The following is a 16,864-nucleotide window of genomic DNA, read 5'->3' as shown; positions in this document are numbered from 1 at the left end:
TAGTCACACTAAAGGTTTAGTGGATAAAGCAGTGGACTGGGTTCTCTTATAGACCTGTTGCTTAATAAAAGAAAAAAAAAGCTTTTAGTCAATGGTCATGTTGGGTTATTAACTTTATGTCTTTCATTCTCATCTTTAAAATGTAGGTGAAAATAATTCCGGATCACAGAGTTGTTAAAAATGATACAATGAACAGTGAAAGTTTTGAAAATGCTAAATTACTCTCTCAAGTGCCTTCCTTAGTCTTTCTTTCCTTTCCCCATATGTATGTATATCTATCACCTCTAGTAGACTATAGAAGTCTTGAAAGCAGGAATTGTCTTATATATACCCATATCCTTCAAGATGCCTAGTACAAAGCAGATTCTTGGTGTTTGAGAAGAAAACACAGTACATATGAGAAGAAGTGAGGAAAAGTCAGCCAGCCAGGGTTGGTGCTAAGTGGAGACCTCCCACCCCCATACGTAGGGACCCATTTGCTTGTATCCAGCTTTAAAGGCAAAAAAACCTTTACTTGTAAGGTTAAGACAAGGAGTGGTCAAGTAATTTTAGAACATGTCCAACCTTAAGATCTTCTGTGCTGTTAGTGGAGGAGAGTGGGTGCCTTCATACTCTTGTTGGCATCATTTTTGCTCTGAGAGGCATTCCCTTCTCAGAAGACCATCTGGAAAGCAAATGATATAAAAAATGAATCACAGTAAAAGGGGTCAGAAGAAAGGAAACCAGGATTATCCAACTCAAAAAGAATTCCACACAAAGACAAGTATATGTAATAAGAAGTTTATTGGATTTCTAAATATAATAAAGGAGATGCAGTTCTTTTACAGAAAAAAAGAATATCATTTTCATATTCATTCTTAAAGAGCATTAGAAAAACATAATTGAGAAAAACAGAAGGTAAATAGAAATGTTTTCATATAATTGGATAATACGTAAATACAAAGAAAATACCCAAATCACTTGCTTATAACAGGTTTTATGCTCTTATTTTCATAAGGAATCATGTGGGTTATTTTGGATGTCAGTGATGGTTCATGATGTAGTGGAGAAATGTGATTTGTTAAGAATAAAATAAGAAAGAGAAACCTATATTTTAGGAATATCATGGCTCTGTCAGTAGCACACATGTGAAAAAAGGCATATTCCCTCTAGGTTTTCATGTGGCTTTCCCTAAGTCAAGGAATGTTCTACTGACTAGCAGCTGATCGTGGTGGGGCTATGCTCTACCTCATGAAGTTCTTGTTCCTAGTAGAGAGAAAATCTGGCCTCTGTCTCCCCCTTCTCTTTTCTTTGTCCACTTGTAAGTACCACTTAACATTTACACAAAACTATCTCTCATAGTCATGGTCATCAGGTTGAAACCTGGACAGAGAGCTCTATTGTCTCTTTCCTTGCATCTGTCTTGTTCCCAAGGAGAAAAACCCCGTATCCTAATACTTCTTCTGATACCACACAGAGATTCTTCAACCCTTATCTAGCACTAACATCTGATTCTCTAAAAAATAGAAAATGACTAGTGTTGAAATTGGATAAGGTAAAAACAGAAAACGAACGTCAACAGGAAGAGTAGACATTTTTAGTGAAGAGTATCACTCTTTCTCCAAGGAGCCAACTGGTCTCATAAAATGACAGCTAAAGCAGGGTGGTCCACACTCAAGATTATGCAACAGTAATCTGTTCCAGCCTCATCCCTGGTGTATGTAGGGGGGCTCCTTATATGGAAGGCAGAATGGTGGCTGACTGCAGTGCCATGGAAACCGTCTCCTATAGCTCGTCCCTCCTTACTTCCTTTTGGTGAAAGTGGGTGGGGCAGGAGATAACTTTGTGACCAAGACGACGTCAAGAGCTTCCTTGGAGAGAGGCTAACTGGAGGCATCTCTCTTTCCCAAAGGAGAGGCGTATTCAAATGAACATGGAGCCAAATGACTTAGAAGGAAAGAGAGCGACTTGGCAAGTGTAATTTGCCAGCTGGTTGAGTCAGACGACACATTGAGAAAGATCTTTTTTGGAAGCACGTCCTCCCTTCAACCCTTTTCCTAAAATCATGCACGGTCTACCTCGTCCTATTTCCCTGGACCCTCTCCTACTGCCACACCTGGATAAGAGTCCTTCGGTCTAGGCTGTGCTGCTGCTCCATCAGCAGGATCTGTGCTTGCAGTGCCCATGGCAGAACTATGGAAACAAAAGCCACTCGATAACATATGCTACTATTTTTAGGAGTCAAAGTAAAGATGCTCTAAGGATCTGGCAAGGACATTTGGCCCCCTGAGCCTCCAATCCTCACAGCCAAGACTTTTCTTCCCTTTTCACTGATGTTAGCCTGTGAGATAAAAGGAGGAAAAAAATGTGCTGACATTCTAAACCCACCAATGCTTAGTTTATAAAACACACATATGACGCATATCCTAATACAGATCCTGGGCTCTATTAATTCTCTTAAACAATGTCGGTTTTTTTTTTTTGACTAAATATTCCAATTCCATGCAGCATATACTCCCTGGTAGCAGAGTACAGGAAGCCTCAGCAGTATGCCACCATCCAGTCGGATATAAATATAAAGTGGCTGTATCAGCAAGGAATGCTCAGGGAATGTGTTTGCAGCCTGTTCCACGGTGCCACTCGAGAGGGGATATTGGAAATGAGTGACTTTCTTCCATTTGGCAAGCGTCCCTTATCTTAGCACCTACTCTTCGAGATGGTATGTTTTTGAAGGCTGCACAGTATGACTCTGGGTACCGTGTGTACATACATATGTAGGAATAACGTTTATGTTTCTCAGAATAGGCACTTTTTGAAGGCAGTAAGTCTAAAAGTAAAGTTAATAGAGCCTATATTTAGTGCTCATCTTCTCACTTTGCTGATGTGTATGCTGAACAGAAGATCACAGATTTGAGTCAGTCTCGCAAAGAGGCCGGAGTCGGCAAATGGCTATATTCAGAGCTGGGGAAGTCTTGCCAACTCAACTGTAGCTGTTAAAAAGGCAGACTTGGAGAAGGTGGCATCGTATTTCTCAAAGGTGACGGCACAGAAGGAGAAAAGCCGGTGACAAAGCCATGAAATAAAAGCTCGTGTGTACAGCTCCGAAAAATTACTATCCTCGGGCTCTGCATCTCCATGTCACGTCTCCTTCATGGCACAGATTTGCCACTCAGAAAGTTCTTTCCCTTCTTTTTTTTTTTGGGTGCGTCTCACAATTGCACATATTCCCAGTAGAGAGAGAGAGAGAGAGAGAGAGAGAGAGCCCCAAATCTGCTAAACTAATGATAAACGTGGAGTTTAAAAGACAAAACAAAAACAAAGTGGTTCCCTGCACAGATAACCTGGCAGAAATTACCACGGCGTCCAGCTGTGAAAATTCTGCATCTAAGTTTAAATTTTCACTTAAGGCACATTCAATCACTGGATAATTTTAGTCATGCCAAAGGATCAGACAATCAAGTGGCATCTTTAGTTCTGTTTGCTATTTCATGTTTCCTGAAAAAGAACAAGGGGAGAATTCAGACTTGGAGGGGCGGGGAGATTCTAACTTTGTTTAATAAGGAAATAATTCTTGGATAATTTGCTTATCAGCTTTCCCAAGAGAATGGATGGGGAGTAAAAGGGAGAAAGTCATTGAAACGTGATTTCGCAACTACTTTGCTACATGTACTGGTGACAGGATTTAACTTCCAGGGTTTTAAGTCTCTTTCCTCAAAGGATGCATCTCAATTCTGACATTTCAGCGCAGTGAGAAGGCTGGTAGGGTGCATACCAGCTTCAACCTAATGAGAGAGGTCTAAGGCACTTTGGCTCTTTCTGGCAATTTCTCCCTGATACACTGATGTGCTTGGCATTCATCTAAAAAATCGGCAGAAGGGTTAGTAAAATGCAAACACTGCCTAAATATCAACTTGCCTTTTACTATTTGAAATTAAAATCAGGCCATTTCTATTGTTGGCATTTAACTGCTAAGAATCCCGTTTCCTCTGAAGTCTGTGTTTGAAGGAATGAAACACGTTGGCAGATACATCATAACCCGGCTATGCTCTTCTCCTACTTCTGGCTTATGGTTCCTAAGTGATCATCAGCTGTCACCCACAGAGAAAAAGAGATGAGAAGGTATTGGATTTTTTCCCCCTTTAGATTTAAGTCTCCCAAGAAAGAAAAGAAAGGAGACATGTATCCAAGAAAAACTAGCTCTCCCCTTTTTGCATGTTCTAAAGCAGTTCAGAAATGGCATTAAATAATTTTGTGAGGAAAGACATCCAGACTTAATATTTACTCCCTTGTGATAGAGTAAATGAAGTTAGGAGAGCAAGTGTGATACTCTCCTCTTGGCAGGGAGCAAGCAGGCATCTTCCAAGGTGATAACACGATGCATCAATAACAACAGCCCAGGAAGAGTCTTTACCCTTTTCCCCACAGATAGAGATGTAAAGAGAGAATCAAGCAGGAGTGATAAATACTTTCGTTTCCACCCCCACCTCAAATTGCTTTGGCATATTTTAAGAGATAAATGGATCCATACAAAATTTAAAGAGCTTTTTCTTTTCCTTTTTGGCAGCCACAAAAATGGGTCAGGTCTAGGAATTATTAATTTCCCGGCCTGAAAAACCCAAGTGTTTTAAAATAAGATTTCTTTTTTTGAAGGATCAGCTTTCTTGGAAGATGCTTGTATGTGCATATGTGTGAGAGGGTGTGCACGCACGTGCACGGGTGTGTTTTAAAGACAACGCAATTGTGTTTTCCCTACATATGGAGGACTGTATCATGCAGAATGGAGGAAGGAAAAGTTTTATTCATAATTTTCCTTACATTATGTAAAGGGAGATCAGGGTTTGTGACTCCCTTTTTTTTTTTTTTAAAGGGCTGCTTCTTCATCTTCACTGCCTCCCTGCCCTTTTGTTCCTGCTGAGGAGATGTCACAGGTTCCACTCATGGATGTCCCTACCCAGGTGTACTCACCTAGATAATTCTCGAGAGTTCTCAAAATTCTTCTCTCTCTACTCACCCGCTCTTGGGTGGAGATACTCCATCTATCCTACAAGAATTGCTCTCCACTGCGTCAGCCAGAGCATTGATCAAGCCTCACTGGAAGACAAGGCTCCTTTTTCCAAGCTCTGACTGTTGCCATTTCTGCCAAGGGTACTACCCTGCTGGCCCCGCTGGCACGTCCTTTGTATTCCAGGTGTGAAGTGTGGAAAGGAGTGAGAGGCATTTGTGACTTAACTTGGCCCTCATTAATCCCAGGGAATAAGCAGAGGGAGAGAGTGGCTTGATGGATGGTAGCTTCTAGGGAGGGAAAAGCTTAGAAAGCTTATTAGATGAGATCATTTTTTTTTTAATTTTTTTTTTTTTATTTACAATAGTCATACAGAGAGAGAGGGAGAGGCAGAGACACAGGCAGAGGGAGAAGCAGGCTCCATGCACCGGGAGCCCGACGTGGGACTCGATCCCGGGTCTCCAGGATCACGCCCTGGGCCAAAGGCAGGCGCCAAACCACTGCGCCACCCAGGGATCCCCTAGATGAGATCATTTTAAAGGTTTCCTGCAGGAGGTTTAACTCAGATGAAGAGAGAACATCTTTCAATCAGTTCACCGACTTTAACTTGAAGCCAAACAACTATAATGAGAAATGGGAGGAAATAAAAACCTAAGAGCACCCATCAAAAGGCACATCTTCCTGAGAGATGCAGCTCAAGGGAAGGAATGGCGGGTTGTTGGTCTGCCATGTAGGGTAGCTTCTAGAATATACACAGTGGCTTACAAGCGAGCATCCTGGGGACAACACAGTACCAAACTCCCTGGAGTAAGCACACACAGATCACAAAACCACGATGGCCTGGGAAGCCCCGTCTGCCAAAGGGCAAACACCAAATAGGGAGGCTGCATTCGGTCCTGCTGCCTTTGCTCCCAGACATTTCAAGGTCATGGGTTGGTAAGGTGGTTGGGAAATGCCTGGTGCAGTGACATACTCTGTGGGGCCTCAATAAATGTGAACTGAGAAGGAGAATAATAGGCATTGCTTACCTCCAGCACTTTCCATCTCTGCGGGGCATAAATCGTAACCCCCGGGAGAGAGACTGTCTTAAGGACCGAGTCGCCTCTGCCCTCTGCCGCATTCGAAATGATACAATCTTGGTTGATATGCTGAACCTCACAGTTCCAGAGTTTTCCCCTTAATGTAAAGTAAACCAACCGTCTCCGGGGAAATTTGCTGCAGTGTGCTTCGGTGGCACAGCTGTTTGTTCTTGGCGGTGGCCTTCCCCCACTGACATCATCACAGTGCTGATGTCGGATCAGATGATAGAATGCCTAGTAGTTTCCCACAGGATGACACAGACCCTGCACGCAGGATGGCAAGGCAGCACCGGGCACACGTGGCTTTGCCACCTGAGATCTCTAATGGTCTATGAGAACTGCCCTGGCTGCCTTTGAGCAGGGCACACGAGTGTGTGTGAAGCATATACTGTGCTCTGAGGTAGTCTGTGCCCTGAGAGTGGCCACTGGAGAGAGCACTGGACTTGCACGACCTGGCTGTGTCCCCAGATCTGCCACTTACCAGCTGTATCGCTTTTGGCAAGTCACTTAACGATTCCGAGCCTCGGCTCTCTCTTCTAGGATAGGGCTATTAATAACCTTCCTCCCAGGGCTGTTTCATGTGTGAAAGCAGTTTGTAAGCTCTCTTAGGAATTATTATTTTAGAGCTCAGAAAGCCACCCCCAGGTCCTGCCCGGGAGACTGATGACAGATTCTGCCGACAGGGCTCTCTAATTCAAAGCTGGGGAGGGGCACTACTGGCGGTGCATGGGAACCCCGGGTGCTGATAAGAGAATCTGTACACTTTTGCCTAAGACCACAACATAATGTCACCCCTTCCCCCAGGGACGAATTTCCTTTGGCAAACAACAACTGGACAGAAGTAAAGACTTTCGACAGAACTACTCTCTTTTGCTTTTGACTTCTTCCTTTTTAGAAGTGGAGATCAGGGGCAGGCACGTTTCAACATTTCAAGGTCATTAGCAGCAGGCCAGGTAACTGGAGTGGACTGTTCATGGGTTGGTCACTGGGGGAGGCCAAAAAGCTACGTACCAACTGTCGGAACACTTTGTCTTTTGAGTTAGAAAATAACAACAACAACAACAACAAAATACTCGTAAACTCCAAAACCTGACCCTCAGAAAATCCTTCAGACCATTTTTAAGGATTTTTTAAAAGGTTTTTGTCATCTTTAGCTAATAATGAAGGCTTCCCTTTTACAGTAATGTGTTCCCAAGATGAAAACAAGTATATGTGGAAGGAAAATGAAGGGAAGAAGAACATTTTACTGTGTACTAAAGATTAGTTTTGTGTGGCACCTGGGAGAAGAAATCATGAGCTTGTTGATGCAGGTGATGCTTAAGCAGAGTCTGGATTGTCACTTAGCAGTGAATTGGCAAGGGAATTTTAACACCAAGTGGAATAGATGATGGCTGGGTCCTTTCCAACCGTTGACCTAAAGTCATAGGAAAATAAGGATGACTTGCTTCTTCTCTTGCAGGGTTCAAAAGACACATGTGTTTGCTCCGAGAGTAATCTGTTATAAAGCTTCCTGTTCATAATGTATGTGCTGGTTTATATTTTGGCAGTCATCCTATCTTACAATTATAAAGAGGCAAGATAGAAAATAGCAATTGAATTAGATTTCCTCTATATCTTTTACCTTCCCATTGACCCTGAATATCTGGAAAGTTTTTCTCCTGTTAAGGAAATTCCAGAATTCATAATACTTAAAGTAGAGGGTCTTTTGTAAGGATAGCTTGTGCTTTTCTGTTGTTTCTAGTGCCTTAAATAGTCTTCCTTCAGCGTTTCCACATTAACTCAATGAGTCAGTTCAATATTTCTTACCAAGTTTCCCTCCTCAACGAAGCCCTACTGATGCCACTAGAAAGCAGTACCCTTCTTAATGCTATTGTCCTGAAACATATTGAACCTGTTTGATCTTATTGCAACTGGACCGAATCAAAGTTACTTAGGGGCTGATTCTATTATAGTAATTATTAAATTAATATGAGAAAGGGATGTTGGACTGCCATGTAGGGTAGCTTCTAGGATATACGCAGAGGTTTACATGTTAGAAAGGTTAAAAAGACAAAATAAAGAGAAATACGGACTCCTAAGAATAGTTCCTAATTGATCATGTAGGGAAGCTGTTTGCCTGGTCTAAAGTGCAACATCTCTAGGTACAAACATCGGAGAACAAAAGAATGGAAGTGAATCTCAAAATCAATTAGCAAGTACGTATTTATGTTAAACCTAGAAAGTAGCCAGAACTCTTTTTCCGCATTCAGTATGGGAACATGGGCAAAAAAAAATGTGTTATTTCTGAGAAGACAGAGACAAAAGGAAGAGTAGGTTTAAAGAGACTTTATAAACATTAACCAAGAAGTGGGAATCTCATGGATGGCATACAAGTTACCTTGATTCTTGTTTTCAGAATGACTTTAATTTTGGCTACATCGAAAAATAGGACACAAAGTAAAAGGTCTGTTTTGTACACATGGAAGATCTAGCCTCATCTGCCTTCCACTCTCGCCTTCCACTCTCCTGAGTCTGAGTCCTTGGTGGAAATTTCCACATTGGCTATCAGTTTCTTTTGGGTGACTTCAAGTCCATTTACTTTTCAACTCCAGAACAAAGTTTTTCCACCTAGCCTGACCCAAGGTGATTATTAAGCCTCATCAAGTAGAGTGAAATAGAAACTATTTATACAACTGTTCAAAGGAGAAGCAGTAGGGTGATTGGACTTGACATCATGTCAATAAATGGGAGAGAGTTGAAAGAGTTAGTGATATCTGATCTTGAAGTAAAGATTTAGACATTAGAATCATTTTTGCAAAGCCCTGCAGAAAAAATTATATGCAGCAGGAGAAAGAACTTTTGTAGAAAAGAGTTGCCATAATAGTAGAATGGACTGCTGGGAACAGTACTACATACTGGCCAGGTCTAGGAAATGAGATGGTGACTTGGTAGCAAAATAACAGAAGAGATTCAGATTCTTAAAAGGCCCATGATTCTATATTTGTCTGGCAACACCACCAAAGGATGTCTGGGGTCAGCTATAACCCTCAATGCTAGTGTAGAACACAAGACGATATAGCGACATCTGTCTTATTCTTGGTAAATCATTCTACTTCTGGTGTTTAGAAGTGAACTAGAAGCTACGGTCAGTGACAGGTTGACTGAATCCATTATATGGGTTGTTTAATAAGGCTGCCATTTGGGTCAGTTAAATGTCTATCAGAGTTAAATGAATAAGGTTTTCTCTTGCCCCTAAGTTAATGAGTAGCTTGGAAAAATTTAAAAAGGTGTATTGTAAGGAAAGATTAATGCCAGTATCTTAAATTATTACAAAAGAATTAGCTATAGGTTTTCTCCTCTCTCTAGTATGTATAACTTTTCATTTGCAGAATATTAATTTTTGTTTATAACAAAGGCTTGGAAATAGAGATATGTATTAGTGATGTATTAGTGTGGTTAGACTGTGGATAAATTAAGTAACAATCAGAAATAAAGACCAAAGATTTTAGTAATTTTTTTATGTGATTTTAAGAGGAAATGTTCATGAATTTAACAAAAATGCATCTTCCATACCACTTTCCACAAAATAAGCCACACATGCCTGTTGGATAACTAAATAGTGTCTATAACTTTTTGTACAAGGGGAAGAAAAGTAAAATAGAGAAAGGAGTAAGTGTCCTTTTAAAGGAAGATAGGCCATTTTATATTTCTTTCTTTTAAAGTTAGTAAGATAAAGTTAATTTTCTGTGTTTGCAACTAAAAAAGAGAAAACTAGTCTAAATAAGTTATAATTTGGATGTTTAGGGATGGCATTACAGATTAGTGGATGATTGGGTTTCAACAAGAGAACCACAGATCTAAAAGCTTCTACTTACTGTCATCATCAGGCAAGTACTGGAAAGGGATAAAACCTTTCATGAGTGAAAGCAGAAACCTCTAACCTTCAGAGATGCTTAGGGTGCAGTGCGGTGTGCCCAAGAATATGTATCACCATCTTTCAGGCTGAGCATGAGCTATGCCCCTCTCTTGGAGGGGATGAAAAGACATGCATTATAAAGTTCTGGAGTAGCTCTGATCCATGTTGTGGGGCCTAGCAGCTGCTGTCATTTCACTTTCTTCTGACAAGGGAAAAAATATTGTTATCTACAGTGATTTTTCAATACATAGTAAGCTTGGAAGTATAAATATTTTACTTGTTCAAACAACTACAATTGCTGATCCCTAAAACCCCTCTGATGTTTTCAGAGTTATACTTTACAAAAACTCTCCAGCCATCATTTTAATTGTAGACTGTCCCTTTTCTTAAATCCCTCCTTTGTCTTCTGAATCCCACTCTACGTGGAGACAGGTTAAAAACAAACAAACAAACGAATGAACGAAAACCAAAACTGCACAAAACTCTGTTTCTGTTTCAAAACAACATAGCCACTGAGACTTGGCAAATTCACTTACGTATTGAATTAACTATATATTAAATATGTTTTGCTTTCCTCACACATGACCCTTTCAAAAAGGAAAGTCAATGTAAATCCTGTGAAAACTTAAAGAAAGTAGAAGTGAGAGCAGAGACGCAAAGTAGAAATATATCCCTAGAATTATAAGCTTTTTCCAAACAAATTAAAAAGAAGTGGACACAGAGGGCATATTTTTATCAGTACTAGCCAGAGTTCAAAAGAATCTCAAAGCTGAATTTTAACAAGATGCTTTACTGAGAGATCCAGACTTGTTCTTCTCAGGTTGCTTTTTTTGCTTTTTATAAACATACTACAGGCCTGTGAGCTGTGATCTAGGAAAAACTCTGGCACTGACCTACCCTTGTTAAATACTGTGATCCGACTATTAGGACTTAATATTATGCTCATAGGCAAAATGCTGATATGTGTAAAAATTCCAGAAGGATGATAGTTTTTCCTTGCCAGCAGGAAAATTACCAAGTTTCATTAGGAATAAAATAACATGCCACACCACTTAAAAATATGATTGTTTTGTCAGTCAAAATGCTTCGGACTTAAAAAAAAATTCTTAACCTAATCTTAGAAAGATCACTTTGCATATAGCTGAGAAAAGTAGGGCAGTCATAAGTGAATTTGCCAAGAACTCTATGATCTAAGTCCCTGATGAAAACTCATTAAAATAAAACTGAAAGACTCTATTATCTCATCTTGCTTTATGAATAAATACAATCTGGAAAATATGCCCTTTTTAAAAGGAAGGGTTTATGGATGCCATATATATTTGACGGTAGTCGTCTTCTTCCCTTAATGTGATCATAATTCCGTAAAGATCAGAATGCACTGATATAATTTACTCGTGAAAAATCCAAGCCACAATATCATTAATAGGTAGGATGAAAAGAAGGACAGAATGTAAGAAAGGAGGGCATGAATGAAAAGGGAAGGAAGGAGAAAAAGAGGCAAAGAGGAAAAGAGGAAGAATTCTCACCAAATCGCGGAGCTTTAATCAGATAATTTTTTTTAAGGTTTGAATAAGCTACCCCAAACAACAGCCTCTTGAGAAGAGTTTCATTCTAGCTATCTGTCACATAAATAACAACCTGAAATGTCCACGGTTGTACATACCATAATAATGACTCAAAACTCAATCCTGCTCCCAACTGGTTCTGTCCACTATTAAATTAAGACCACAGACAAGCCAAAAAGCTATGACAATTACTAAAAGTAAATATGTGCTGAATGGTGGTAAAGGCTCATACTGAAGTCTGCCTTCGTTATCTGACTAAGATCAGAGTAAGACCAAAGATAATCACTAAACATCTGAAACATCACCTTCTGGCATAAAAGTGTTCTCTTAATTCAGGAATCCATAAGGTACTTCTCCGAGAGACCAGGAGAAAAGAAACACTATTAGAATACATTAAGATAAAAGAGTTTACATTTGTCTGGATTTTGTTTTCTTTTTTGATGAGTGGATCTTGGAAATTTGGGAGAGGATTGCTAATGTTATGGACTCTCCACTGGAGTATTCGTAGTAGTGTAGAGATTCTTTACACATAAGGCACACATACATGTTGCTCTCTGATTGTCTCCCACGAAAGTGCACTGAGAGAGCGATCTCAAGAAAGGGACTTCAGGCACATTTTGCAGAGGTACATCTTTTTCAGCCTACTGGTTTCCTACAGATGGCTAAAGCAGGGTATGGAACATGCTGTCATATTTCATTCATAACACACATGTACTGCAGCTCTAGGCAACAGATGGACAATCACTTGTTTAAACTACAAATGTGAAATACTAAGGTAGAATGGCAATATTTCTAGAAATGTCTATGAGGAAAAGAAGCCTTTCCAAGCCAAGAGGAGTGGTGAGAGGCTGGGAGGTCACACCAGTGTTTCCCTGATCTCCCTAGCAGCTGCCATAATTTCCCCGACACCCTTCAAAACTTGATGATGGAGGGATCAGGGGGCAGCCGGCACAGATTTGACAAGAGAAGCCCAAACCATATCAAATAGAAATAACACTGTTATTCGTGGCTGGTTCACATTAATAGGGTTTTTACTAACTAGGAAAACTGTTGTTAAGTTGTGTTTTTTAGAGTCCTGTCTATATTCAATAAACCCTCTTCTAGAGCCCCATTGTAAAAGTGCTCTCTTTCTTCCTCTGAACCCAAATAAAAACACTTGTTTAAATGTAGTTAGAGTTTTATATACTTTAAACATCACCATAAACATCTTTGCAGAATCTTGTGTGGCGAGAAAACGGCGTTAGTGTTAACTCTGCTGCATTAGTCAGCATACAGCCAATGACATAATTTTGATTTGAGAAGTTGCCCCTACAAAAACAATTTATCAACGACAGGAAAAAGAACCCACATCTTTGAGCTGCAGAGATGTCCAGCATCTCAAAGCCTTGATGTCCTATGTTGGGACACATGACTTAGTTTTGAGTTTAATGCTATTTGGGTTAAATGCAATTTTGCTTGCAAATAAGACTCCACATTGAGTCAGTGTGAGCTAGGGATCCTGATAGTGAAGAAATTTGATTTTGAAACCATGTGCAGTGCCTATGACATAGTGGGTTTTTTTTCCTTTTCCATGTCTCTCATTACACAGAATTACCAAATATTTGTGTTCTTGACAATTTTTTAAAGCCTGTATATTTTAACAAACTTTCTTTTATAAACTCTGATTTTTCTATTATTTATGAATTTAAATAATAATCCAGACAATATACTCAAAGACAAAAGAATTATAATCGTTAAGGTCATATCATCTTTCTGTCTCTGTTATAGGCAAAATTTCACATAACTAAAAGAGTAAAGAGTGATTTGGCATTGTTTCAACCAAATGATTAATAGAAAAGATAAGAAAGCAATATAAATCATATACTTAAGAAATCCTGGATTAAAATATGTAGGATCCTTTCCTTATTATACCTTGTGAAAGAAAAGAAATCTAAATCTAGATATTTCTGCATATGTGTGTGTGCACATTCATTATTATAAAAGTATAATAAGTCTATATTAAAAAGAGATTTACTTTAAAACTCTTTGGTAAAGATACTCTGAGGTTATGTGATAAAAATGTACTATAAAGATTGAAAGCAAGCAATATTCTGGCAATGCCACAGGGGTGGGTATGTGACAGCATTTTCTTATAACTTTCTCTCTAAAATGTTTTGGCTTGTAAACATTTAGTTACATGAGGACTTAAATGTAACAAACAAGTAGAATGTCATTGCATTTTTATAGTATAAATATTTCATACATTTTCCTCTTTTAGCAAAATTCATAATAATATGACTGCTCTTCAAGAGATAAAATCCATCTCTCAATAAATTGGGCTTTGGGCCTAAACATGGTTTCCCCCGAAGTATTTCATAGAAAACAAACTGCTGAAGCCATTCAAGCAAATTACATTCTTTCTCCAATTGTCTAAAAGTCAGTGCTCTTTGAGGTAATCAGCATGTCTGATCTTGGATTTGGAGGACAGAAATTCAGAAATATAGTTTCACTATTGTATCCAAAAATTCACATGCTGCCCAAAATGAATCCCATTGTATTTCACATTAAGAAAAATAAAAGACCAATGATAAGAGTAGCAAAGTAAGGGGAAAAAAACAAAGTTTTCCAAGAAAACTTTGCAAAGCTGTAACTTTGGCAGTCACTTTGGGTGACCAAGGCAAAATAGCCACAAATTAACTTAGATGAACTAGTGACCATAGGCTTAAGAAGTTCTTATTGAAAAAAAAAAAAAAGAAAAAGAAAAGAAAACAGAACCATTTTTACAATCATTTCTGCTAAAGTAAAATAAATGTAATTGGCGTTCCTGAGGCATGGGGTATAAATCAAAACATGCACAAATAACTTTTCATTTCTGTTCTGAGCTTTAAAATAAAAAATTAAAGTAAATGTCAGAAGAGAAAATCGACTTTATCACTTTATAATCATGAAAAAGGTATTTGTGGACTCAGGGAAGGGCGCCTAAGGGAATGTAACTCTACTTGTTATATTTGATTTCTTAAACTGGGTGTTATGTATACAGGGATTCATTATATTATTATTTATATTTTGTGTCTATTTAAAATACTTCATAATTTAAAAGTATATACTTGTGGAAGATTTGAAGAAACGTTTAAGAAATCTCAATCCAAAATATTTGATTAGTTTACAAAATGGCAACCTGCCGTTACAAAGATGGGTGTCTCTCTTTAAAAGAAACCAGTCAGAACCCATAGAATGATTCTGTAGTTGGCAAGCAAGCGTTTCAATGCCCAGTAAGAGTTTGAATAAGATTCCAGGCAGAGACTCTGCATATTTTTAGCTCAGAAAAAAAGCAATTTTTTTTTTTCAGCGATTGTCTTTGAAAGTGTGGTGTAAATGTCACATCCATGATAGGACAACATCTCCCCACGATATACAATTTGAGTTGTGGCAGGATTATGGTAGTAATGAAATGGTTTCACATTTTTTTCAAGCTTTCCTGTCTTTTTAAAGTAAACTAAACAAAACTACACAATTTTATTTTGTGTGCTCTGATTTGCAGTTGTCAGGCAAAAAGGACCTGGGCCTGGGGGACAAAAAAAAAAAAAAAAAAAAAGAATAAGGACAGTTCTTTACAATCATCTTCCTCCAGAGAAAACTCAACTTTGGTAGTTGTGTTTGGATATTATTAAAAAAAAAAAAACATGGCAGTATTTCGGAGATGAAAAGTGGGACAGTATTGGAAATGTTACGTTCCAGAGAAAACAAAGTTTGTCTGTATTATTACATCTAGGTGGCATGGAAAAGGAAATTCTGAAGATGGTGTTGTGGGATAATAAGAGGATTTTCAAAATACCCCCCAAATGCTTTTTTTTTTTCCAGCGTGTCCCACTGGTAATTCCTTTAGAAAAAAAAAAAGTGAATTTTGGCTCTCTCTCACCAATATCTGTTTACAAATGAGCCCTGACCACTGGTCACTAGAGATTTTGAATTTCCAATCAAATTAGGTTGCAAATTAAATTGGGGCTTGTTTTAACCTATGTAATTTACAGCTTAAATTCTTTGTAGCCTAACACACGTGGCACACCTTCCCTCCACTAGCCCCCCAAGGGGCATGGCTGGTTTAGAGCAATAAGATGCACTTTTCAATACACAGAGAAAGAATGGCTATCCTTTCTGATCCCAGGCCACGGGGAGCTGAGAGGATGGGACCTTCAAGCCTCAAAGCACCTGTGAGTTGGCCGACTCACCCAGGAAAAACTGTGCGACAGCAAATACCACGCTAAAAAAAGCCATTCAACCAGATGAAAAGTGAGACAAACACAGGGATTAAAAGTTAAAGGAATGCAGAAGTGAATGGGATGGAGTATAATCCGTGCAAAAATGTGGAAGTCCTGGGGAACAAAGGCCCATCGAGGTCCTGCATGATTAAATGTGAAATGTGTATTTGGTGAGAACTTACAAGAAAAAAAAAATCTCATCATCTATGTGCTTCTAAAGAAAGGTTAATATTAGAGGAAGAACAGAGACTATCCCATGGCTTGATTGCCTTTCCTGTATTTTCCCATTTCTTTTCTTATCTTTTTCTTGTGTTTCCTTCTTCTCAGCGCCACCAACTAACCAGGTAAGCAGGCGACTGTATTTAAAGGTCGGTGCTGGCTTTGGCGGTGAGCACCCTGATGCGGGCAGAGTTGCAGGTCTTGCAGAGGATGTGTCCGTCCAGAGGGTAGCAGCCTTGGTTATCTCCTTCGGACAGGAGACCGCCACAATCCTGGAAAGACAGATGCAAGGGATGTGAGTGCAACTGGAAACAACGTGCGTGAGGACTGTGCTCCTTCGCTTGCCATTTGAGGCCTCCACAGATGGCCACTAACTCTCCTTTCCCCGTACCATCGGCCCCCTCTGGTCCTTCCCCAGGATACAACACCCAATAAGAGATTTGGGGACATAAATACACACGGGGTAAAATGACACCCCCCTCAGGTTGCTTCATAGGAAATGCGAGTCCAAAAAGAGAAGAACCTGAGGATCTGGGAGCCCCAGGTACTGGTTTTGTTTTCAGCTAAGCACTGAAAACAGCAAGAGCAAGAGAAAATAAGACAAGAAGAGATCCCTAACTGCTAAGTCCTCTTTGCCCTTTATCATGAGTCCAAGGATCTCTCAAAAGGAATGCACAGGTGCAGCGACAGAATTCCACGGCTGTTTCTGGGCAGTGGCAAAGCTGTAGAAGGCCTCCTTCCAAGCAGAAGGGCCGAAGGGCCCGCATTACGCTCTGCATCCTGGTTCCAGCTGTAGTGGGAAAATAAAACCCTAATGTGTGCTGGGAGTATTGCTTTGCTGCACTTTCTGAAGGAGACAGTGTGGTGTAGAGGAATGTGTTGGAAGG

At 39.6% G+C, this 16,864-nt stretch overlaps 1 protein-coding gene across 15 annotated transcripts in view; it reads right to left on the bottom strand.

Moving 5' to 3' along the window:
• Positions 1-782: 782 nt before the first annotated feature.
• Positions 783-16,864, bottom strand: part of LPP (LIM domain containing preferred translocation partner in lipoma) — a 674,822-nt gene continuing 658,740 nt past the window's right edge. For all 15 annotated transcript variants that reach the window (XM_055308459.1, XM_055308473.1, XM_055308464.1 and 12 more), the window contains one exon: positions 783-16,249. In XM_055308459.1, the coding sequence (XP_055164434.1) occupies positions 16,121-16,249 (129 nt within the window). In that variant the 3' untranslated portion in view covers positions 783-16,120. The remainder of the gene's footprint in view (positions 16,250-16,864) is intronic.

Source organism: Nyctereutes procyonoides, unplaced genomic scaffold (genome assembly GCF_905146905.1).
Source record: "Nyctereutes procyonoides isolate TBG_1078 unplaced genomic scaffold, NYPRO_anot_genome, whole genome shotgun sequence".
Taxonomy (NCBI): domain Eukaryota; kingdom Metazoa; phylum Chordata; class Mammalia; order Carnivora; family Canidae; genus Nyctereutes; species Nyctereutes procyonoides.
The sequence above is the reverse complement of the archived record's forward strand: the minus strand, read 5'-3'. Positions and strand labels throughout refer to the sequence as shown.